The 24,915-nt window shown below is 37.6% G+C and overlaps 1 protein-coding gene across 1 annotated transcript in view; it reads right to left on the bottom strand.

Moving 5' to 3' along the window:
• The window catches only part of nid1a (nidogen 1a), a 38,532-nt gene extending 15,968 nt beyond the window's left edge, over positions 1 to 22,564 (bottom strand). Inside the window, exons 1-12 of the mRNA XM_084092376.1 lie at positions 21,943 to 22,564; positions 17,934 to 18,242; positions 16,486 to 16,706; positions 14,865 to 15,157; positions 14,651 to 14,779; positions 12,676 to 12,927; positions 11,384 to 11,584; positions 9,987 to 10,220; positions 7,461 to 7,598; positions 6,899 to 7,027; positions 4,829 to 4,972; positions 3,012 to 3,131 (exon numbers count right to left, since the gene is read on the bottom strand). Of these exons, the coding sequence (XP_083948502.1) occupies positions 3,012 to 3,131; positions 4,829 to 4,972; positions 6,899 to 7,027; positions 7,461 to 7,598; positions 9,987 to 10,220; positions 11,384 to 11,584; positions 12,676 to 12,927; positions 14,651 to 14,779; positions 14,865 to 15,157; positions 16,486 to 16,706; positions 17,934 to 18,242; positions 21,943 to 22,146 (2,374 nt within the window). The 5' untranslated portion in view covers positions 22,147 to 22,564. The remainder of the gene's footprint in view (positions 1 to 3,011; positions 3,132 to 4,828; positions 4,973 to 6,898; positions 7,028 to 7,460; positions 7,599 to 9,986; positions 10,221 to 11,383; positions 11,585 to 12,675; positions 12,928 to 14,650; positions 14,780 to 14,864; positions 15,158 to 16,485; positions 16,707 to 17,933; positions 18,243 to 21,942) is intronic.
• Positions 22,565 to 24,915: the final 2,351 nt, after the last annotated feature.

Below are 24,915 nucleotides of genomic sequence, written 5' to 3'. Positions count from 1 at the left end.
TCTAGGACTGCACTAGTACACAGATGACCTTACAGCTCAGAAACATGGACTAAAAGTCACAAAACTCAACGATATTGATTTCATGGGGTCTTAAAACTCTGAGAACCCAAAGCAACTGGCCAGTTCCCAGCAGACATGCAGCTGCCGAGCTCATATTCATGACGACGGGGTTTAACCTCGAACTCAGAGGTCAAGATGTCAGGTCATGTTGTAATATTTAAAGAGTTGAGGGTCGTCTGTCATTAGAACGACTGATAAGGTTTGTGGTTTGAACTGTGGGTAAAAACAGCTCTCAGCTTCCTTCTCCTTTGCGATACTGTAGTGTTGCTCAAGGCTGGATGCTTAAAGGAGTAGTTCACTTCAGAATTAAAATTTCCTGATAATTTATTCTCCCCCATGTCATCTAAGATATTCATGTCTTGCTTTCTTTCTTCAGTTGAAAAGAAATTAAGGTTTTTGAGGAAAGCATTCCAGGATTTTTCTCCATATAGTGACTTCAATGGGGTCCAAATGTGAGTTTCAGTGCAGCTTCAAAGTCTCGACACGATCCAGCCGACGAATAAGAGTCTTATCTAGACAAACCAGCGGACATTTTATTAAAAAAAATACATTTATATACTTCTTAACCACAAATGCTCTTCTTGCACGTCCACAACTTCACGCATTATGTACCGGTAATCACGTTGGAAAGGTCAGGCGGTGACCTGACGTAGGTGGAAAATGTAGGATAGGGCAAAAATCTCTCCTTCAACTTCAAAATCATCCGACATCGTTGTTTTACCTTTTATTTTTATTGATTTTTTTTGTAAATGGCGTTTGACTTAGTCTTTGCACGTTCGCTTTGTAAACACTAGGGGCCCTATCTTGCACCCAGCGCAACTGACTTTGTACACTGACGCATGTATCATTCCTATTTTGCACCCGCGCAAAGCGCGCTTTTCCCTCCACAGAAGCACGTCGCTAAACTAGGGAATGAACTTGCGCTCCCTGGGCGGTTCAGCGCAAAAAAGGAGGCGTGTTCCGGCGCAAACGTTCCTTCATGCTATTTTGCAGATTTAGAAAACAATTGCGCCACTAACCAGGAAAAAAATAGTTTAAAGTCAGTGGCGCGTTGCGCATGTTATTCATATGCTATTTTAAGGGCGCATGCTTGGCCATAATCAATGTAGCGTGTGCATTCTCATCTACACAGAAGCAGCAGTTTTCATTTTTGCAAATCATACATTATTACGATAGATAGATAGATAGATAGATAGATAGATAGATATATAGATAGATAGATAGACAATTTATTATAAAAGCATACATCTAGCTTACACATTTACCCAAATTAGTACGCCTTTTTAACCGAAGTTAATTTGGGTGGGTTTCTCCATCCCAAACGTCCCTGACAAGAGCGTTGCTCTCCTCGGCTGTGAACCGCTCCTGGCGCGCGTCTGGCAAATCCGCCGTTATAATAGGAATCCGCTTTAGAACAAAGCGCGTCTGCTCTTAAAGGGAATGTGAGATGACGCTCTGATTGGTTTATTTCACGTTACGCCCAAACCACACCTATGAATAATGAAGCTACTTCAGACCAACCCATTTTAGATTTGCGCCTGGCGCAAGAGTCATTTATCCCGCCGGGAAAATAGCAACAGCGCCAAGACCCGCCCACAAAGGTACTTGCGCTTTGCGCTTTGACACTTGCGTTTCAGATCGTTAAAATAGGGCCCTAGGTCTTTACTTCCGCCTACGTCATGCGTGACCTTTCACCGTGACTATGTAATGTGTGGCACCATTTAATGTATAAATGTTTACTTTTTTTTTTTTAATTACTTTGTCTAGATAAGACTCTTATTCCTCGGCTGGATCGTGTCGAGACTTTGAAGCTGCACTGAAACTCACATTTGGACCTTCAACCCGTTGGACCCCATTGAAGTCACTATATGGAGAAAAATCCTGGAATGTTTTCCTCAAAAACCTGAATTTCTTTTCGACTGAAGAAAGAAAGACATGAACATCTTGGATGGGGTGAGTAAATTAGCAGAAATGTTATTTTTCTGAAGTGAACTTATCCTTTAAGCCTGATGTACAAACCACAACATGCAAAAACCTAATGAATTTTCGCTAAATATGCCAAGAATGAAGAACACTTAGGGCCCCATTTTACACCCGGCGCAATGCAGTGCCAAGCGTGGTGCAAGTGTTTTTTGCTAGTTTCAGTCCGACGCAGTTATCATTTTCACGTCCTGCGCCACATTGTTTAAATAGCAAATCCATTTGCGCCCATGGGCATGCTGGTCTGAAAACGAGGAGTGTTCTGGCGCATTGTTGGTGCGTTGCTATTTTGAGGAACTGAAATAGACTTCTCCATTGACCAACTGAAAGCTGGTCTAAAGTCAATGGCGCAATATTTGTTTTTTTGGTTATTTAAAGAACGCGTTATTAATTTGCGCCTATAGACGGGTCCACAACACGCGTACACTCTGCTTATTAATCACACAGGGACGCACAGCAGCACACAAACACCGAATATTTAAAATAAAAGGATTACAATGTAAAAGATTATTATTGTGTACATAAAGATATGGTGGAATCCGGCTTGTCCCGTACATGATCTGCTGGCGCACCTTAACCTCGCGCACGAGCAGATCCGTTTGCGCTCTGGAGACGCGTTCGGTTTTTCCACTATCAAATTCCGCCATGTAAATAGCGAATCTGCCATGGCGCGAGCGCAACTGGCATTTAAAGGGAATGGGAGATGAGACTCTGATTGGTTTAACTCACGTAAATCCCAAAACACACCCATTACTCATTAAGAGAATAGGGACAACCCTTTTAGACCATGCACCGGGAGCGTCGACCATTTTTCCCATCGTTAAACTAGCAAAAGTGGATTCGGACACGCCCTGAGTGAACTTGCACCCTGCGCTTTAGACCATGCGCTTAGATCGTTCAAATAGGGCCCTTTGACTCCATGTGATAAAAACCAAAAGGCAGAACTGATCCTCATTTAAAGCTGGATCTACCTGTAGAGCAGCGGAATCCGTCGCCATAAAAACCAGCGTTACACTGACAGGTGAAAGATCCAGGTGTGTTGAAACAAACGGCATTCTCATGACACTGGCTCACCTGACACTCGTCTATGTCTGAAAGAAAGAAACGCCCATTTTTAGGACCATTAAGATTCATTTGCATGACAGATAAGCACAGTTAAATGTTTAATAAGTAAGGAACAATTTACGGCCCATTGAATTATTAGAAAATAATGCACACCTGAGGTGGTCATGTGGTCATGTGGCCACGTCGTGAAGCGGAGCAGATTATTCCGCTTATACTACGGTTACCACACCTCAAGACATTGTTCAGATGTTGTATTTCAAGACATTTGTCAGGTTTTTGTCTTTAAAATGCTCTGGTGTGAAGGACTAACTTCTTACACATCTCATCCCAAGCCTCCGTTGCTGATTCCAAAACGTCATTTTAGAGATAGTGACGGAGGCTTGAGCCACTGATAGAATACTAATGTAGATATTAATGCAGTTATTAGAGAGAGAGAGAGAGAGAGAGAGAGAGAGAGAGAGAGAGAGAGAGAGAGAGATATTCACACACGCTTAATCTCTCTCCCTCACATTTAGTCTGTGCGTCTCAACAATGTTTGCAGCTGCGTCTCTGATAATAGTGAAACTGTAAGTTCATCTGCTTCAAGAACAGCGCCGTTATTACCTCGCTAGTGAGAAATGTCATGTAGCTTTAAAGTTGCTAAGTTATTTTAGTGATAAAATCGTCAGAGCAGCACTGACAAAAATGTATTCATTTTGCAGACGTTTTTATCCAAAGTGGCTTATACATAATAAAAATTGAAATTTGGCGCAGTGATATGGAGCTGTAATGCGGTCAAGACCTGCTGGAACTACTTTAGCCGTGCGTTTCCCTGAAAATAATGGCACACCTTAGAACAGATTCAAGCATTCAACTGCCCTCTAGTATAAAAAAAACTAATACATAAATAATATATTTATTAATAATATATTTAATACATGAATAATATTTATTGAATTTAAATATAAAATAAATGTATTACATTTAAATTCATTTACATATTAAATAAATGTATTATATTGAAATAATAAACCAAATTAAATGTTGATTGAGTTAAATGTAAAAGGAAAGCAAGTGCAAAAAAGCAGATAAATTAAGAAACAGAAGTTGAGGGCTCTGTCTCTTCCCACTCATGTCTTCCCTCTCAGCTGATAATCACACCGAGGTCAAATGCATTCACATCACGTCAAGTCATTTATACTCAACATAAAGTGCTCAACCATATCTATAATGAACTTATCAGGAGCAAAATACTGATTTATAGAAACTTTTTACATTTCTCTGACAACTAATGAAGATTTGCAGATATTAACGGAATTTTTATAATAGCAAAGTTCTGAAGACAAAATTGCTAAATTCTAACAAATATTAACATCAACAATTTTTAATACAAATATTACAAATATTTAAAACTAGAAATGTACACTATCCATTGATCAGACATGGTTAGGCAGAATAAATCAATGGATCAATCAAACCTGTCTGATCAATCAGGCAAGTTTATCAGCCGAATATCTGCTGAAAAATAGAAACACATTAATTTATCGCTAATTTACAGTTTCATCATGCACCTAAACATGACCACTACTGCACAGATGAATGCAACTGTAAAAATGCATATGAAACTCGTTAGTCAACTAGTACTGTTTCGCATAAAATGGTGTGCATTCTTCTTGTCTTATAAATTAAAGTGTCTCTGGTATGGAGAGGTAGAGACAGCTGGAACAGAGGAGTAGTAACTCACCCTGACAGCTTCGTCCATCTCCCATGAATCCCGGCAAGCAGGAGCAGATGTAGGAGGATGCGCCGGTGTAACTACAGCGAGCGCGTTCAGGGACGTCACAGTCATGAGTGCCGGCGCGGCACGGGTCCACGGGACGGTGCACTTCTACAGGACAACACAATAAAACCAGTTTATTTTAATCTAATTCAGAAAGTTTATTAGGCAGATTTTGAAACGGGAGTGTCTGAATATCTCCACAGAAATCCTACAAGAGATCTCTTAAATATCTCGATCTCGATTCTCCTAGACTGCAGTGAGATTAAATAGAGAGCAAACTAGATGCTTCTTAGATGTTTTAGAGAAGAAGAGCCCAGTAATCTCACATGCATTTTCTTTAGAGATCTCAAAAGTGTCTCAAAGTCTGTATTCAAAAGTCACAGATCTCAATCTTAACCCAAACATTTCTCATCAAAGGATCTGAGCTGCTATTGTATTCACATACATTTTAAAATCAACGAGATATCCATTTTCTTTTTATTTTATATTGCGCACAAAAAGTATTCTCGTCGCTTTATAAACTTAAGATTGAGCCACTGTAGTCACTTGGACTATATTAACGATGTCTTTAATGCATTTTCTGGACCAGCAAGTTATAACATCTTTAGAAGCCTATGGAGGAGTGAGACAGCTCTCAGATTTAATCAGAAATATCTTAATTTGTGTTCTGAAGATGAACGAAGGTCTTACGGGGTTGGAACAACATGAGGGAGAGTAATTACTGACAGAACTTTCATTTTTGGGTGAACTAACCCTTTAAATCCAGTGCCTGACAATCCTGCACTTTGCATTCTTAATTTGTATCCAAAGGACTGTATGTTAAACCGCAAAGAGAGGAAAATTACAGACTTATGTTTAAGTACAAGCTAGACGCTTGATTTCTCTCTGATGGAAAGATGTCAAGAGCCCTTCTGTTGGTCGCTGGCTGAAAGAACTATCAGCATGCCTTATCCTTGAAAAGTTAACATGCACAGTGAAAAAGAAATCAGCCGAATTCAAAGAGATCTGGAACCGCATTCTTGGAGAACTGTGAAGTCGAGGAAACTCTGGAAACTTGAAGGCGATATGTCCCTAACTGTCGATACCTCCTAAGCTGTGTATGATTATATAATGTCGTTATCCAGTTTTTTCTTTTTTTTCCTTTTATAGTTTCTTTTATAGATTCTTTTATAGTTTGACTGTTATATGCTTTGTTAAATGTATCAACATGTATTCTTGTAAACTGTTAAAATTCAATAAATACATGTTTATAAAAAAATATATAAAGCAGCACATTTTATTCATTACTTAACAATAACAATGAATTGTGTTAAAATAAGGTGCTATGTTGTATATTTATTTTTCTTGTCATTACAATCAGGCCAGTAAAGTATTCTAAATTGTCAATTGAAAATTGACATCTACGGTTTACAAGAGCTACAGGCTTCAATAATGAGAGATAATGAGAAATAATGAGAGATAATGAGCTTAAGATGAGCGACATCCTCTAAAGGGAATTTCTTCTGGGGTCTTTTTCTTCTCAGAAACATCAGAAGTAAGAGACTCTGACTTAAATATCCAATTGCTTTCCATTTAATCCCAATCTTGTCTTGGAAAAACAAATGCGATTTGTTTTATTTTCCCCATGAAAATCAAGTCTTATGCCCCCATTTCACAGACGAGGCTTAAATCTAGTCTCAGACTAAAATGCATGTTTGATCAGTTTTAACTGAAAGCAACTTAAAATATATCAGTGCCATTGTTTTATCTCAAGATGCACGGCAGTCATGTTTATTTTTTCTAAGGCACATTTATTAAGAGCACTTAAATGTCCTAATTGAACTAAGGCCTAATCCTGGCTTAATCTAAGCCCTGTCTGTGAAACCAGTCCATGGTTTCTTTAGATTATGTTTGGACCATTACGTTAGATATTTTTACAATGTGGACATTTTATGATGCAAATCGACTGAATGTAGCTTTATAGAGGGGGATTTTGTCAACAAATATAGATGATGATGAACACAAACAGACATAAACATGTACTGACTCACATACCAACACATGTCTGTCCATCACTAGCGAACTGGAAGCCGCTCTGACACTCGCAGCGAAACGTCCCCGGCTGGTTGTTGCAGACGGCGTTCGGCCCACAGATCTGAGGGGTTTCCCTGCATTCATCGATGTCTAATGAGAAAAGGAAAACAAACTAGACTTGCTGAAACGGGCTTTAGTGAGTATTTCCACGACCACTTTAATGCTATTATAAACAACAGACTTCCTCATAGTCACATTCCCACGGATCACTAACGATGATAGCATCGGTTCTCATAATTGCATCTTTTTAAGATAACATCTGTCCTGTTTTTGTGCAATTTCCTCTAAGCATCAAGGGATGGGTCACATCCTTAGAGGTCTGGGGGAATTATTTAGGTAGACAGACACAATTTTGACGTCTGATTAGAAGATTGCTTTGGAAACGACCCCCTTTAGGAAGCCAAGCTCTACTTTCATGAAGAAAATTAGGAGGGAAATCCGTTTTAGAAGGAAAATTAAATAGGAAATGGTTATAATTGAAACAATACACTAAAGATAGATGTAATATCCCACAGCACCGTACCATTGCAAGTCCTTCCGTCTCCAGTAAAGCCCGTGGCACACTCGCATGTGAACTGGTTTCCTTGTCCGGGTCTGCATACGGCGTTAGTATCGCAGCCGTGTCTCCCGGTGAAGCAAGCGTTCTCTTCCGTCTGTCCACCTGTGGATTTAATATAAGAATCAACTATTATGAATATACACTGAATTTAAAGGGATAGTTCACCCAGAAATTAAAATGCTGTCATCGTTTTCTCACCCTCGTGTCGTTTCAAACACGCAAGTATTTCGTTTACTTTCAAAAACACAAATGAAGATGTTTTTAATGAAACCTGAAAGATTTCTGTCCCTCCATTAAAAGTCTTTTCACCCAAAACTCTGACACTTCAAATGTTTAATGTCAAATATTTAAGCTTTGCCAATTTTAATATTCAAGTAGGGCCCTATAATTTCCACGATCACGGAATCGCGGAATTGTCAAATTAACGCGGAATTTCGCGGAATTTTACATATTTGGAATGAAATTCTATTTTTGATTCGGAGAAGAACGTATGTCTGGGGAAAATGCAGACCGGGGGAAGCTAATCTGGGCGACACAACCCCTCCCATCACTGCAGCTCCCCCTCCCCCTTCAAAACAATGAAAGCATGGCGAAGCGGCTCTCCACGGCTCTGCTTTCGTCGCCGAAAAAGTTAAGAAACTCGTCGCTAAGCCCTCAGTAGTAGTCCTACAACTTGAATACTTGTTTAATTAACTTTTGATAAAATGTTTTTGGCTGTTACATGATGACAAAGTCAACTTTAATTTCATAACTCAGGGAGTACTTGCTGTATTTTGCCTTGTTTTTGATGCACTTTAAATGTACTGTATGGAAAAGATGATTCTTATAGGTACTTTATGTATAACTCTGAAATTGAGAGTTTTGTTTTTTGGTCCTATTTTTTTTACTTGAAAGAAAAAGCTAATGGAGCACTTATTTAAACTTAGATAAACTAATATAATTTATTTTACTGGACAGTTTAAAGCTCATAACCATATATATTTTGTTGTTACTTGAAGTACTTAGAGTGCAGTGTTATGTTGCATTAGTGTTATGTTATGTTGCACATTGCAGTAAATGTGATGTTTGTTACCTCAATAAATTTAAGGTCATTCCTATTTTATTTGTGTACATTTTAATCATTAACATTAAAAGCACACTCTTTTTACGACTAAAGCAACAGTAAAGGGTAAAAAAACCTGAATTCCCAAAAATTAAAACGGAAAAAAAGGAATTTGCAAAAATTAAAACGGAAAAAAATGGAATTTGGGAAAAAATAAAACGGATTTTATAGGGCCCTATTCAAGCGCAAGAAGACGCAAAAGGGAGCTCATTTCGTTACTCGCACGCAGCGTGGAAAGTGTTGTGCGCTAACATCTGTCGCGCGCCCAGAAAGCTCGTCTCAGACAGCGTGCGAATACTAAATCAAACTCTCTTTCACGTCTCCTTGCACTTGAGCTGACAAATTCACACAAAATTATGTCAAAAATACCAATTATCCTAATAAACATAGTTGATAGTGTCTTAAGTGAACGTAAACAGTTGAGAAAGTAAACGCATGTGTAACAGTATCAGTCCATTCACTCTTTAAGTGACAGCAGCCTAATATTCCTGCTGTTGTCTGTGTTTTTAATGTTAATCAAAAAACAAAGGACAAATAATATATCACCCACTGCTCTTGACTGAATAACTTTAATAAAGTAGTTAGTGAAGACTATGCAATGTAATTTTACATTTGCTTACTTTATTACATTTCTGTTCCTGAAAACTACTGTCAGACCTACCTGAAAAGCAATGTTTATTTCATTTGTCTCTTTGTTATATTGTATTTATTTGTGCTTTTGCTTGTAATTTGATTATTTGTTCTCATTTTATTACTGACTGTTAACTTTTAATAATGTATTAAATTAATATTTTCAAGAAACGGCTGAAGACGCATCTTTTTCGGCAGCACTTGATCCAGTAATACTAACACTTTCTCTTCTTTTCTATTTATAAATTTTCTATGTTTTTTTTTTTTTACATGTACTGTGTTAGATTAAACTGAGAAGGGTCATAGCACTTGCATATTGTTGTCCTACTGTAAGTTTAACTGCTTCTATTGTTCTCATTTGTAAGTCGCTTTGGATAAAAGCGTCTGCTAAATGAATAAATGTAAATGTAAATATTAGTTAGGCTAGGAATTTTAGTTGTGGCATCGGAATTGGAATAGAGAATTGTGAATTTTCACTGGTATCTAAAATGTTGGTGTCATACATTACTTTATTGTGTGATTTTGTTGACATATTAAAGGTTTCTACATTTTGGATATCTCCTTTTAATCACTCTATAATCAGAAAAAACTGTCAACAGCCATAAAAGGCGAATGTTAAATGAACAACTCGCTCTGTGAAAGATAAATAGATCATTTTCTTTCCGCTAGTCTGAAACAACACTTTAATAAATGCCAAATAGCCTAAAATCTCAGGTGTTTTTGACAGTGGGTAAATATTTTCTCGGATCATCCCTCACCGTTGATGTCTCCGATCTTGTTAGTCATGGCATAACGCAAGAGCTGTTCGTCCACGTCGTACATGACGAACACCTGGTCGACGCTGAGCATCTGTGTGGACGGCGTGGCTCTGGCGGGCTCGTCGTGCTGGCAGCCCTGAAACGTGATGGTTTCTCTGATGCTGTAGCTTCTGCTCTGGGTCGAACCGTCCTGATGACTGATCACATACTCCCGTGTCGATGAAGAGGAGATCACTGACAGGAAGAGACACACATGCATCCATAGGCTTCACAAAAGGACTTGAATAAAGGAAAAATAATAAACACAATTTTTTAATGTTTTAATGTGAGTCTCTTCTGCTCACCAAGGCTGTATTTATTTGATCAAAAACACTGTAGAAAATTATGAAAAATTATTACAATGTAAATCAGCTGTTTTCTATGTGAATATATTATAAAATGTGCTTTATTCCTGTGATCAAAGCTGAATTTTCAGCATCATTACTCCAGTCTTCAGTGTCACATGATCCTTCAGAAATCATTCTAATATGATGATTTGCTGCTCAAGAAACATTTCTGATTATTATCAATGTTGAAAACAGTTCATATTTTTGTGGAAACAGTGATGCATTTTATTTTTCAGGATTATTTGATTATTTGACTTATTTCAAAAGAACAGCATTTATTTGAAATAGAATCTTTTGTAACATTATAAGTGTCTTCACGGTCACGTTTGATCAATCTAATGCATCTTTGCAGAAAAGAAATCTTACTGAACCCAAACTTTTGAACGGTACTGCAGATAGAAATGCATGCATTTCTTTTTCTCTTTTTCTCCTGATGCTTTTAAAGGGTAACTCAACCTCTGGTCAGAGCCTGACTCCACCCCCAGCGGAGACAGAGTATATAAAAAAATATATATAAATATATATAAAAAATATTTTTGTGAGTGAATGCAGCACAATCGCAAACATAACTGAACAACTTTATTGTGATTTTCTCAATGTTTTGATTTTTTTGCACCCTCAGATTCCAGATTTTCAAATAGTTGTATCTCGACCGAATATTGTCCTATCCTAACAAACCATACATGAATTGAAAGCTTATTTATTCAGCTTTCATATGATGTATAAATCACAATTTTTAAAAAAATTGACCCTTGTGACTGGTTTTGTGGTCCAGGGTCACATATTGTAGAATTAAAACACTTTATAGCCAAATGTCAAAACATTTACTCGAGTCAATGAACAGCACAACTACAGCCCCAGTCTTATAGATCATTAACTAAAAAAAGTTGTTTTAGGGTTTAGTTACTCTTTAAGCACTATTGCAAACTGAGGTGCAATGACTCAGTTTTATCTGTATGTTTTCTCATTCTTGTGCTGTGAATGATGGGAAATCATGCATGTTTGACTCACAGTTGCTGCTGTACTGGTAGATCTCGTTGTAGGCGTCGATCTGAACCTTGGCTCCCTGAGGAAGCTCTGGAATCTTTCCTTCGAGTCTGGTGTCGACCATCAGGTGGTCGTGCTCATCGATGCCTTTGAACTCCTGAGAGATGGTCAGCCTCTCTCCGCCCGGCTGGAAGGTCACATCGGCCCGACGCTTGAACTCTCCGCCTGAGAGATGGGAGTGTGAGGCTGGATTCCATCAAACATTTCAACTCAAACCAATGTGTCAAAGCAAAGAGTGTTTACACACTAGAGTTTGCTGAATTGATTTTAAATGGGATGGTGTCGTAAGAAATATTTGCTGTATTCTGGCTTGAACTGAAACTGATCTGGATCTTTCTGCACCCTCTCAATACGCTATATGTTAAATAGAGGATGTTTGCACTAAGTGAAAATAGTTGTTAGATGTTATTTAGACAGTGCAGATATGACAGATACACATTTTCATATGTATATTTCATAATAGAAAATAAGGATTACCTATGAGGAATCTCTATGAAAAAAATACATCTAATTATTTATGTAAATCTGGGGTTTTAAATCTTTTAGATGCCATGGACCCCAAATCTAAAATTTAAAAGGCAGCTATTTATTTATATATATTTATAATATCATTTAGTTCATATTACACAATGTTATGGTTTTTTTCCTACTCACTATAGTATCGTACTGTTAGATGCATTATTTATTTATTTGTTTACTGTAATCATATTTTCAATTATTTACTAATTAATTTACTAAAAATATATTTATTTAATCTTGGGGTTTTTTTCCATGTACCCCCTTAGCACTGAAAAAGCTTGTTTCCGCCGTGAAAAAAAATAAATAAAAAAGGTATTTTCAAGTTTTTATCTTACGATTCTGACTTTATAACTTCCATTTCACACAAGAAAAAAGTCAGAATTGTGAGTGACTTTTTTTTCTTCTCAGAATTGTGAGATATAAACTCGCAATTGCGAGTTATAAAATCCGAATTGTGGTACATTAAAAATGTCAGGACTGCGAGATAAAAAGTCATCATAACCTTTCTGATTTTTTTATTCGGATGGAAACAAGCTTCCATAGAAAACCCCCTGATCTAAATAACATTTAATTTACATTTTCTTTTCATTTGATATAACACTACCATTTAAAGTGAGATGGATTTTATCGACGACTTATAACAACAATAATTTGTCACATTTATATAGCACTTTACATATGGAAGTGGGAATCTCCTCAACCACCACCAAAGACTTCTCACTATATGAAAATCTCACCAATGATGCTGAAGCCATTCTTAAAGCCTGGCTGCTGAAGTGCAAAAGCCCATCCGATGACCCCCCCGACGAACGACAGCGGCTGAAGAGAGAAGCCCACGATCGCTGGGATGGCGCTGATGGCCACATACGCTCTGCCGTCGTTAACCACCACATACGAGTGGAGATCGTTACTGGCGAAGTCCACCGGCACCGGCGAGTTTCCCACGAACACCCTGCCGCTCACTTTACCATTCTTCCTCTGAGGGATCCCTGTGAAAGATGGTTCAGATCTCATTATGACCGAGGCTTTTCTCAGGACTCAACAGTACCAAATCTGTATAAAAGTAACAAAAATGTCCTTTGATACATTTCAAATTTGACATCTACTAATATCACCACAAATGGCATAGACTCAAAAATATGATTAAGATGAGATAGACTGAAGAGGAAAAACAGCAAACGGAAAAAGGAACATGGGGTTAAAGGGATAGTTCGCCCAAAAATGATATTTAAGCCATGATTTACTCACCCTCAAGCCGTTCGAGATGCATATTTCAATCTTTTTTCAGACGAACACATTTTCAGTTATTTTAGAAAATGTCTTAGATCTTTCAGTGGTTATAATGTGAAGCAATGGGGTCCAGCAGATTCAAGTCGCAAAATGTGCATGCATCCTTCACAAAAGTAATCCATCCGGCTCCAGGGGGATAAACGAAGGCCTTCTGAGGGTAATCCGTGCAGTTTTGTCATAAAAATATACATATTTAAAACTTTATAAACGAAAATAACTGGCTTCCGGTGGCGGTCGGTGCGCGTTCATGGAGATGGTTGCTGGCATATGACATAGGACGTAACGCAGGAAGCGTCGTGACGTAGAGCGAACGTGACAGAGAGCAGAGCAAAACAAAACTCTACGTTCGCTCTACGTCACGACGTCATTCATCTCCATGAACGCGCGCCGACCGCCACCGGAAGCCAGTTATTTTCGTTTATAAAGTTTTAAATATGTATATTTTTACGACAAAACTGCACGGATTACCCTCAGAAGGCCTTCGTTTATCCCCCTGGAGCCGGATGGATTATTTTTGTGAAGGATGCATGCACATTTTGCGACTTGAATCTGCTGGACCCCATTGCTTCACATTATAACCACTGAAAGATCTAAGACATTTTCTAAAATAACTGAAAATGTGTTCGTCTGAAAAAAGATTGAAATATGCATCTCGAACGGCTTGAGGGTGAGTAAATCATGGCTTAAATATCATTTTTGGGCGAACTATCCCTTTAATATTGTATTCAAGTAACAGATTCATGTTTTGTCCCAAAATATGACAGACTTTGATGTCAGCAACTACACTGAACAAAATTATTAACGCAATACTTTTGATTTTTGCCCCCATTTTTCATGAGCTGAACTCAAAGATCTAAGACTTTTTCTATGCACACAAAAGGCCTATTTCTCTCAAATATTGTTCACAAATCTGTCTAGATCTGTGTTAGTGAGCACTTCTCCTTTGCCGAGATAATCCATCCACCCCACAGGTGTGGCATATCAAGATGCTGATTAGACAGCATGATTATTGCACAGGTGTGCCTTAGGGCTGGCCACAATAAAAGGCCACTCTAAAATGTGCAGTTTTACTGTATTGGAGGGGTCCGAACACCAGTCAGTATCTGGTGTGACCACCATTTGCCTCACGCAGTGCAACACATCTCCTTCGCATAGAGTTGATCAGGTTGTTGATGTTGGCCTGTGGAATGCTGGTCCCACGATTTTTTTCATATAAAACAATATTTTATCTCAAAGGGATTCAGCTAACAAAACATTTTTTAGAGTCTAATTTATTTTGCTGTCCTAAATCTATATACAGTACTGTATATATTCACAGTTGCACAGGCTGTCAGTGATCATAACCCATCATACGAAAACAATTCTATAATAGAAATGAAAGCAATAATAACTGAACTGAAGTCCATTAGATAGAGACATTACCATCAGGTACGCATTGAATCCCATTGCCGTAGTATCCAGGCTTACACTGGCAGCATCGTCCACTCCGATTACATTCGCCAAACTTGGAGCATCTGTGCCCGCCACATTCCCCGGAGTTGTATGTAAATACTGTACGCAAAGAATAAGAGTCATTCGGGCTCAAGAAAAGAACAAAGCTGTTCATTATTCTAGTAAATAAAGCATTCATGCTGACCATCCACCTCGATGTCCTCATTCTCGATTTCCACGACCTGGGGATCTTGAGGCCTGAACTGAACCGTTTGCACTTGAATGGGAGGAGGGTGTTCTGGACGATGGTAAACTCCATCCAGGTTCTCCTGTTGGATATCGGGATAGACCTGGACTTGCTGGTTGTGTGTTCCTGCGGTCCTGAACGTGTGGGAATCCGGGGGAAAATCTGTCACTTCTCCAGGGGCGACGTTCGTGAAGTGAGGGAACGTACCGATCTCAAAGACCCAAACGCCGCGCTTCCCGGAGTTAGTCTGCCTGGAAAACACATTCAACACCAGTATGGGAAAACGTGCTCAAAGTACATTGACACATTATTAAATCACCTACAAATTTAAATCCAGTCATTATTTACATTTACATTGAATCATTTAGAAGACGCTTTTATCCAAAGCGACTTACAAATGAGGAGAACTATAAAAGCTGTCAAACTAACAACAGGACAACAACATGCAAGTGCTATGACCCTTCCCAGTTTAGTCTAACTCAGTACATGTAAAAAATAAAACATTTGAATATAGAATTCTATAGAATAGAAAGTGTTAGTATTAACACTGTTATTTATTTTCTGTGGGACATAAATGGAGAAATCTTCATATCGTTCTTTTCTGTCAAGCTCCAAAAAGTGCAAAAACTACCATAAGGCTCAATAAAAGTAACAACTTAAAACTGCAGTGAACCAAAGACAGTCTCAAAAACACGCTTTGAAATCGCTTGTGTTTCTGACGTCACAAACTACCTTGTAACCAATCAGATCAACGTGTGATCGTCAACCAGTGGATCTCTGAGCTGAGTGAGTGAGTGGAGGCGGGGCTCATTTGCATATTCATAGAACCACGTATACTAAATGAGGCAAGGGTGTCGAGTTACATTCAAGGTTTTTTTTTTTTTTCAAGGAAGAAACGTTTAAGGGATAAAATTATTGACTACAGGGGGACTTTAAGCATAAACTCCCTTAATTTTGATACATTTTTCACACACAAAAAAAAAACAAGACTTAATATCTGAAGTTATTTCGCATCTCAAGTAAATGCATCTTGCATATTTGTACTGGAAAACAAGACAAAAAATGCTGATGAAGAAATTCATTTTCTTGCAGTTGATACGACTCAAACTCTAAACTGCACGTCATATAAAGTTTTATGTGAGGAATAGACGTCATTCCTCTCAAATCTCATTCTACACAGATCCGTCACATGGACTACTTTTATGATTAGTTTAAGTCAAGTCAACTTCACTTATAAAGCCCATTATACAATACAGATTGTTTCAAAAACATGGATAAACAGGAAAATAATGATGATCAACAATGCAAATAGAATTCAATTCTAATGTAAAGCAGCTCTAGTCATTATTCAGTTGAAATCAGTTCAGTGTTGATTCAGTTCAGTTCAATAACAGTTTGAAGTTAAGAAGCATTATGGAGTTTCCTGGTCATTTTTGGAGCTGGAGACATGGTCAATATAATCTAATTGTATGGGGAAAAATGGCGTGAAGCTTCGTCAGAATGTCTGGTTTACATTTTCACAGAAGAAAAAGATTTGGGACATCCTTATGAGACCAACACAAACCGCAACCGTACTTACTCAGCTAAGTTCCTGACCGATGCCTCGGTGTCGTCTGTGATGCGATAGTACGGTCCTTGTCTCTTGGAGAAGAGTAAGTATCTCTCCTGTCCTTTACTGAAGCCGGCGTGCATTGTGAAGCCGTTGCCTGTGCTCGTGAACTGCATCGACTCTCTCGGGTACAGGAGTATCGCGTACGACATCGTCTCCACAGAAGCAATGACCAGTTGAAACGTATTTCGCTGTGAGGTTAAACAACATGATTTATTAACGCATTTTTATACTATCAATTGAATCCATGGCGTCAGAAGTCATTCATTTTCAATTAGAGTCAATGATTTGATTAAAAAACTTATTTTATTGTAACCTTTCACATTTTCATTTAGCTTAAGTTGAAGTACTTAAATAAAATTACTAAAAATTAAAAATAACAAAAAACGATACCTACATATAAATATAAATAGATATAAAAATTAAGAAAAATAAAAAACAACAAAAGGATTAAAAATAAAATAAAAATGATATATATATTTCAAAATTTCAAAATTGTTAAAATAAAATAATAAATATATTAAAATGATTATTATTTTAATAATTAATATTAGATTAATTTTAAAAATGCACACTCTTGTGTAGAAAAGGACTAATTTATTCCATTAAACCTTTATATAAAAAGAGTAAATACTCAAATGTGCACTAAATTCAACAGAAACTGAGTTGAAGTTTATGATGGTTTAAAGAATAAAGTCCAAAATTGTATGTTAGATGCGATTAATCGCAATTAAACACTTAATTAATTAACTTAATTACACTAAAGTAACACAGGAGTTTTTCCACTTGTCTTTATATTAAAAAGAAGTGAAAGAGTTCAGCCATTTATATTCAAAATACAATCTACGAGATGAAGCCTTAAAATCGTGCATTTACTGCAACTTAAATTTTTTTATATTTAAACTGTAAAATAAGGAATAGGAATGTGATCTCTGTGTGTGAGCGAGTTTGATACATGCATTGATATTCATAATATGATGTATTATTCTTATGCTCAAAACACACTCTACGCAAGTGTGTGTTATGTAGCCTAACAACAATACAAGATTGATGTATGGTTTGTTAGGATAGGACTATTTGAAAAGCTGGAATCTGAGGGTGCAAAAAAATCAAAACATTGAAAAAATCTCCTTTAAATTTGTCCATTTATGTTCACGATTGTGCAGCATTCACTCACAGAAATAAATGTTTTATATATTTATGGTAGGAAATTTACAAAATTATCTTCATGGAATATGATCTTTACTTAATATCCTAATGATTTTTGGCATAAAAGAAAAAACGGTAATTTTGACCCATACAATGTATTGTTGGCTATTGCCACAAATATACCTGTGCAACTTTTGTGATCCAGGGTCACAATTTAAAAAGTGCATGATAAAATTACTGTAACGTCCCACAAATAAACTGAACCTCACTCTTCCGGTGTGTTCCAGGCCGTCTCCTCTGCTCTCAGCCCTATGATAGGCCACATCCACCCATGTGACCACCAGCGCGTGGATGGGATTCACCGTATCATCCTCGGGAAAGGCTCTGTTGATGTGATCGGCCGCCTGTTGGAGAAGAGCAGGACTCGAGTCCTGCCGGAAGAAGACCTTTCCTACGCCGTCGCTGGTGTCCAGGTCACCTTGAAGAGCAGCGATCATCTTAAAACTGGCCGGCATGTTGCCCAGGTACTCTGACTCTCCTGTCGGCTTCTCCAGGGCAGCAAATCCATTGGTGTTGATCTAGATGTGAGATATAATAGTAATACTAATATTGCATAAGAAGATACTAATGATGGGAATCAATAACCATAACTAAAATACCAGAACACAATGATGTTTTGCTCCGTTAATGTTTTTGAACAAGTGCTGTCAAATCGATTAATCACGATTAATCGCATCTAAAATAAAAGTTTGTAAATTGTAAATATACTTGTTGTTTCAGCTTTTAAAAAAAAGTAAGTTTTCATACTTGACTTAGAAATTTAAGTTTAATTAACTTTAGGTTAGTTAAGTTGGATATTTAAGTTATCTCAACAAATTTTAAGTTGTTATTACTAATTGCAGCAACATTTTTTTACAGTGAAAGTATTATGCAACCATCAAGAGAGTCAAGAACCCCAGTGTTCAATGTATAACCTCATTGAATTGAATAATTTAATCAAAATCTGAAGTCGTCAAACTTATGATCTCTATAGTTGACAGCATCTGTCTGGAAAGAGAAAACAGAAGATGGAAATTAAGTAGAATAAAATAAAACTATTGGACAAAATAGCTAAAAGATATATATATATTTTTTTATTTTTTTAAATCAATAATGAATAATAATAATAAAAATAATAGATTTAAAGGGATGGTTCAATCAACCAAGTAAAAGGGAGTAAAATCAACCTATGACAAAAAGTAATGCATAAGGATGTAGTGTAACGACGAATTATTATTTTTTCCAAAGTGTTAACAAAAATTGTTGCAAACTGGTACTACCAACAAAATATTAGTGCATTCCTGGAACTGGGCGTCGTTACACTACATCCTTATGCATCGCTTTCTGCCAGGACTTTTGACGTCGACGTCCGGGTTAGCGGTAGCATGAGCCGTCAGGCAAGTGTTATTTAAATAAACTCCTGATGTACTTACAAACTTTCCAATGCCTCGTTTTATGAGTACAGAACCTATGTGTACTACTGTAGAAGTTTGGTACCATTCTGGGCATTATTAGTGGGGTAATTTACCAGATACAGCCTTGGATCCATTAGCGCCTGCACTAAACCATCCGGCTGATCTCTCTAAATAAGCTCTAACTTTAATAATGTTCAACCAAGGGAATAAAGGCTTCTGGGGGTGTTTGGCTCGAGGTCATGGTGCAAAGGACCCTCGGTTGATTTTACTCCGAACCATCCCTTTAAGAATGTTTAAAAGAATAATAATAATAGTAGTAATAATAAATAGTACATACATATTTACGTGTGTAGAAAAGGGCTATATAAGTTCCCAATTTTTCTCATGCTACTACAACCTTTAAAACTTCTATCAAAATAAAATAAGTAACCTTTAAAAGAGTAAATACTCAAATGTGCACTAAAATCAACAGAAACTGAGTGTGTGTTTGTGATGGTTTAGGGAATAAAGTCCATTGAACACCCACACACACACAGTGTAAAAACACAGAAACGATTTGTTTTAAACTAAAACAACACTCTGAACATGCAATGTAACACAAATTACAACAAAATGCACATTTTAAACTGATGTGTGACTTTTGTAGATAATAGGATATCAAAGAAGACAAAGTCTCTAGTGTCTCTAAATCCAGACTATAACGTCAAATATTTTGTTACTCTGATAGTAAAATCCTCAAAGCCTGTTCAGCAAAGACAAAGTAAAACCAGACAAATTAAAAGGCCTAATCATGGTCTTATTCTTAACCAGATTCACTGATCCGGTATTATGGCTAAAGCATGTTGTTTCTGTGCCACAACGTCACCCAAGAGAATTACAAAATGATTGTTTTCAAAGAGGTTTCCGGGTGGGTCATCCTGGTATTGTTTCAAGAATACTCTGTACGTCAATATATGTTCACATACTGCAAGTTGCTTTGGATAAAAGTGTGTGCTAAAGGCATAATGCATAATATATAGGGTTACATTCAGGCACAGGGACTGTATTTAAACCTTTTTGGAAATTAAATAGTATCATCTCAGCATATTCATCTGAGAAAAACAAGCGTTTTAAAAAAAGTTTAACATGAGTGCAGATTGTAGTTAAGAATGAATGAAGAAAAGTAAAAATTTTAGCGGTTTAATGAGGAATGCAATGCACGTTTTAATCGTTTGCACAATGACTGTTCAACACCTCACTAAAACAGATGTGCGTGCTTTGACTGCATTTCCAGATGTTGTCAGAATGCTACAAACACATGCACTTTTATTCAGCAGGAGATCCTATAAATCCTGAAGGAAACATCTCATTCCTTCTTGTGACTTTGCCATTCATTCATAATCAGCTCTAAAACACTGGAGTTTTGTCAACTACAAATCAACAGAAATGTTATGTTATGTTATGAAAAGATGCAATGTATTCTGCTCAAATAAAAAGAGTTCATGTTGAGAACCACAACAGCTCAAAAAGAATTGCTTGTCCTGGAAAGGAAATTGGCAAAGGAAACCTGTGGGAAAGGAAGCATTCAAGGGATTGTAATTATGAATGTTATTGTTAGTCAAGTCCTCTGAGAAAATTCTCCATAAAGATGTACGAGTCCTCCAACCACATCTAAAACGGTCCGTGAGTCAATCCACCCGATCAATACACATATGCAGGAATGTGTCTGGAGTATTTTAACTACAGAATCACTCACACTTTTGAGATAAACATTCCTACTCTAATAGTTAATGATTCATCAATGCAATCAATCACTCAATTCTCAGTGAATAAAAGCACATCTTTGTCCTACATTTGTTCTCATTGCATATGTTGCATGCATAAAATAACATCTATTCTGTATAAAATGCCAAAACAATAAATTGCACTCCGCATACTATATTAATAGTGACAGATCAGTCGACTGGATAATAAACCAGCTTTCAGTAAGCAAATCTGAAATAACTCAAGTTGTTTCAAAACCTTGTTAAATGATTTGTTACTCAATTAGCACTGGAACACCACATTTCTATTTTAGGAGGAGGATAATGAGCTGTTTGTGTGTGTTGCCTGTTTCATTGCCAAATCTGCTGCTATTGTACTTGTACTTGCACTGTCAATAAAATCAGATGGCAAGAAAACATGGCAAAAACAAAAAGCAAAGCGTTTGCAATGTGAACCTATAATACTTTTCTCTTTGGAAAACACCCTGACTGATCTGCAAACAGTAGACACATATAATGTTGCCACTGGACAGCTGTGTGTGTGTGTGTGTGTATTATATATTTATGTGTGTGTGTGTGTGTATTTGTGTGTATGCATTTTATATATATATATATATATATATATATATATATATATATATATATATATATATATATATATATATATATATACATATGCGTGTGTGTATGTATGTATATGTATAAATTAAATGTGTGTATGTATGCATGTATGCATTAAATATGTGTGTGTAAAAAATGCTGGGTTGTTTAAACCCAAATGTGGGTCAAACATGGACAAACCAACAGTTAGATTAATTTTTTTAAATAAACATTTAACCCAACGGTTGGGTTTGTCACTTTTTGACCCAAATTTGGATTTAACAACTTTTTTTAGAGCTTTTTTATAGTTTATATACACACGCACCAAGGTAACTTGCATCCTGAAGGGCAATTTTACGAACATAACGCATTAATATAACGCAATTAAATTTTATGTATGTTGTTCTAGGGTCATAATGTATCTGAATCAGATGTATCACAGTACAGTAGAAGCGAATATGATTAATAACTGAAACACTCACGTAAATCTTGTTGAACTGTTCGTCGTAAAACGTGACGGGCTTTTCCAGAGTGATCTCGTGCGTCTCATCGCTCCCTTCATTAAGAGACTGGTCGCCAGCGTTCCTCCCGAATGGAAAAAGTTCCTGTCGTGTTATCCCGCTAACAGACACTGACAATCCGAATAGCAGGATCCACACTGACCATCTCTGCCCCTGCCGACCCATTTCCAGACCCGAACCGAACCTGAAGCTGCCTGAGAGAGACTGACTGGCTGAAGAGTAAGCGCGTGTCCGAGTGAGGCTTGCGCTCCTCCCTTAAAACTGTTACGCTGATGCAGATTATATTGCTTGTGTTACTGTATTAACAAAAGATTAGCAATACTAATATACCACATGTTCAGTACATGTACTAAAGTCCGGGTTTAGCGGTCACACTATATGAGCTCTAACATTTAAAAAGTAGGCCTACTTATTAAAGTTACTGCATAGACACAGATGTTAGTTGACAGTGGGAAACATAACTGAAACAGCCAAGTTAGTGTGTGTGTGTGTGTGTGTGTGTGTGGCAGGGGTGGACTCGAGTCGCATGACTTGACTTAAGCCCCTTTCACACAGCGTGAAATTGCCAGAACGCCTTCTGTGTGAGTAGCGGTTCGCCTCGGTTCGGGAGTAGCTATAGATAAAAGCCCGCCCGCACTTACATTTGATTGGTTGGGTCCTTACATGCGCTTCGTGAGGCACACTAGCACACACACGCAAGGTCTTTCGCTCCCTCTCTCTACACGTTCTTCCCCCGGTAGACGTAAAATCCACAGCTAGATCAATGAGAAGCCCTATTACAACGACCATCATTTGAAGTGTCACACAGTTCTGAAATTATCGTACATTATAGGATTTTTTCCATTATTGATCGTACATCGTTCAGAGGTCAAAATTATCGTACAAATACGATAATTATCGTACATCTGGCAACACTGCCCGGGATTGATGCTGACATCGATACAGGTCGTTCGCCTTTTGAAACGGTACGTAACGTGCAAGTTTATTATCGAATCAGAGAAAAAAAAATGCACAAGCGTGGTTTTTCGAGAGAGAAATCGCAGCTCATAAGCAAACTTAAGACGCTGCTGAGACATTACAAGTCACATCGATGTCACGTGTCTTTACGGATTTTTATGATTTGTCAAGTCCCAAATTTGATGACTTGCGACTCGACTTGACAATCAAATATGACTTGCGACTCGACATAATCAAAGATGACTTGCGACTCGACTTGACAATCAAAGATGACTTGTGACTCGACTTGACAATCAAATATGACTTGCGACTCGACATAATCAAAGATGACTTGTGACTCGACTTGACAATCAAAGATGACTTGCGACTCGACTTGACAATCAAATATGACTTGCGACTCGACATAATCAAAGATGACTTGCGACTCGACTTGACAATCAAAGATGACTTGCGACTCGACATAATCAAAGATGACTTGCGACTCGACTTGACAATCAAAGATGACTTGTGACTCGACTTGACAATCAAATATGACTTGCGACTCGACATAATCAAAGATGACTTGCGACTCGACTTGACAATCAAAGATGACTTGCGACTCGACAATCAAAGATGACTTGCGACTCGACTTGACATAATCAAAGATGACTTGCGACTCGACTTGACATAATCAAAGATGACTTGCGACTCGACAATCAAATATGACTTGCGACTCGACATAATCAAAGATGACTTGTGACTCGACTTGACAATCAAAGATGACTTGCGACTCGACTTGACAATCAAAGATGACTTGCGACTCGACTTGACAATCAAAGATGACTTGCGACTCGACTTGACAATCAAAGATGACTTGCGACTCGACTTGACAATCAAAGATGACTTGCGACTCGACTTGACAATCAAAGATGACTTGCGACTCGACTTGACAATCAAAGATGACTTGCGACTCGACTTGACAATCAAAGATGAATTGCGACTCGACTTGACAATCAAATATGACTTGCAACTGGACTTGACAATCAAATATGACTTGCGACTGGACTTGACAATCAAATGTTACTTGCGACTCGACTTGACATAATCAAAGATGACTTGCGACTCGACAATCAAAGATGACTTGCGACTCGACTTGACAATCAAATATGACTTGCGACTCGACATAATCAAAGATGAATTGCGACTCGACTTGACAATCAAATATGACTTGCGACTCGACAATCAAAGATGACTTGCGACTCGACATAATCAAAGATGAATTGCGACTCGACATGACAATCAAATATGACTTGTGACTCGACTTGACAATCAAATATTACTTGCGACTCGACTTGACAATCAAATATTACTTGTGACTCGACTTGACAATCAAAGATGACTTGCGACTCGACAATCAAATATGACTTGTGACTTGACTTGACAATCAAATATGACTTGCGACTCGACTTGACAATCAAAGATGACTTGCGACTCGACTTGACAATCAAAGATGACTTGCGACTCGACTTGACAATCAAAGATGACTTGCGACTCGACTTGACAATCAAATATTACTTGCGACTCGACAATCAAAGATGACTTGCGACTCGACTTGACAATCAAAGATGACTTGCGACTCGACTTGACAATCAAAGATGACTTGCGACTCGACTTGACAATCAAATATTACTTGCGACTCGACTTGACAATCAAAGATGACTTGCGACTCGACTTGACAATCAAAGATGAATTGCGACTCGACTTGACAATCAAAGATGACTTGCGACTGGACTTGACAATCAAATATGACTTGCGACTGGACTTGACAATCAAATATTACTTGCGACTCGACTTGACATAATCAAAGATGACTTGCGACTCGACTTGACAATCAAAGATGACTTGCGACTCGACTTGACAATCAAATATGACTTGCGACTCGACATAATCAAAGATGAATTGCGACTCGACATAATCAAAGATGACTTGTGACTCGAC

Source organism: Abramis brama, assembly GCF_963993115.1.
Source record: "Abramis brama genome assembly, chromosome: 19".
Classification (NCBI taxonomy): Eukaryota; Metazoa; Chordata; class Actinopteri; order Cypriniformes; family Leuciscidae; genus Abramis; species Abramis brama.
This window is presented reverse-complemented; position numbering and strand designations above follow the sequence as displayed.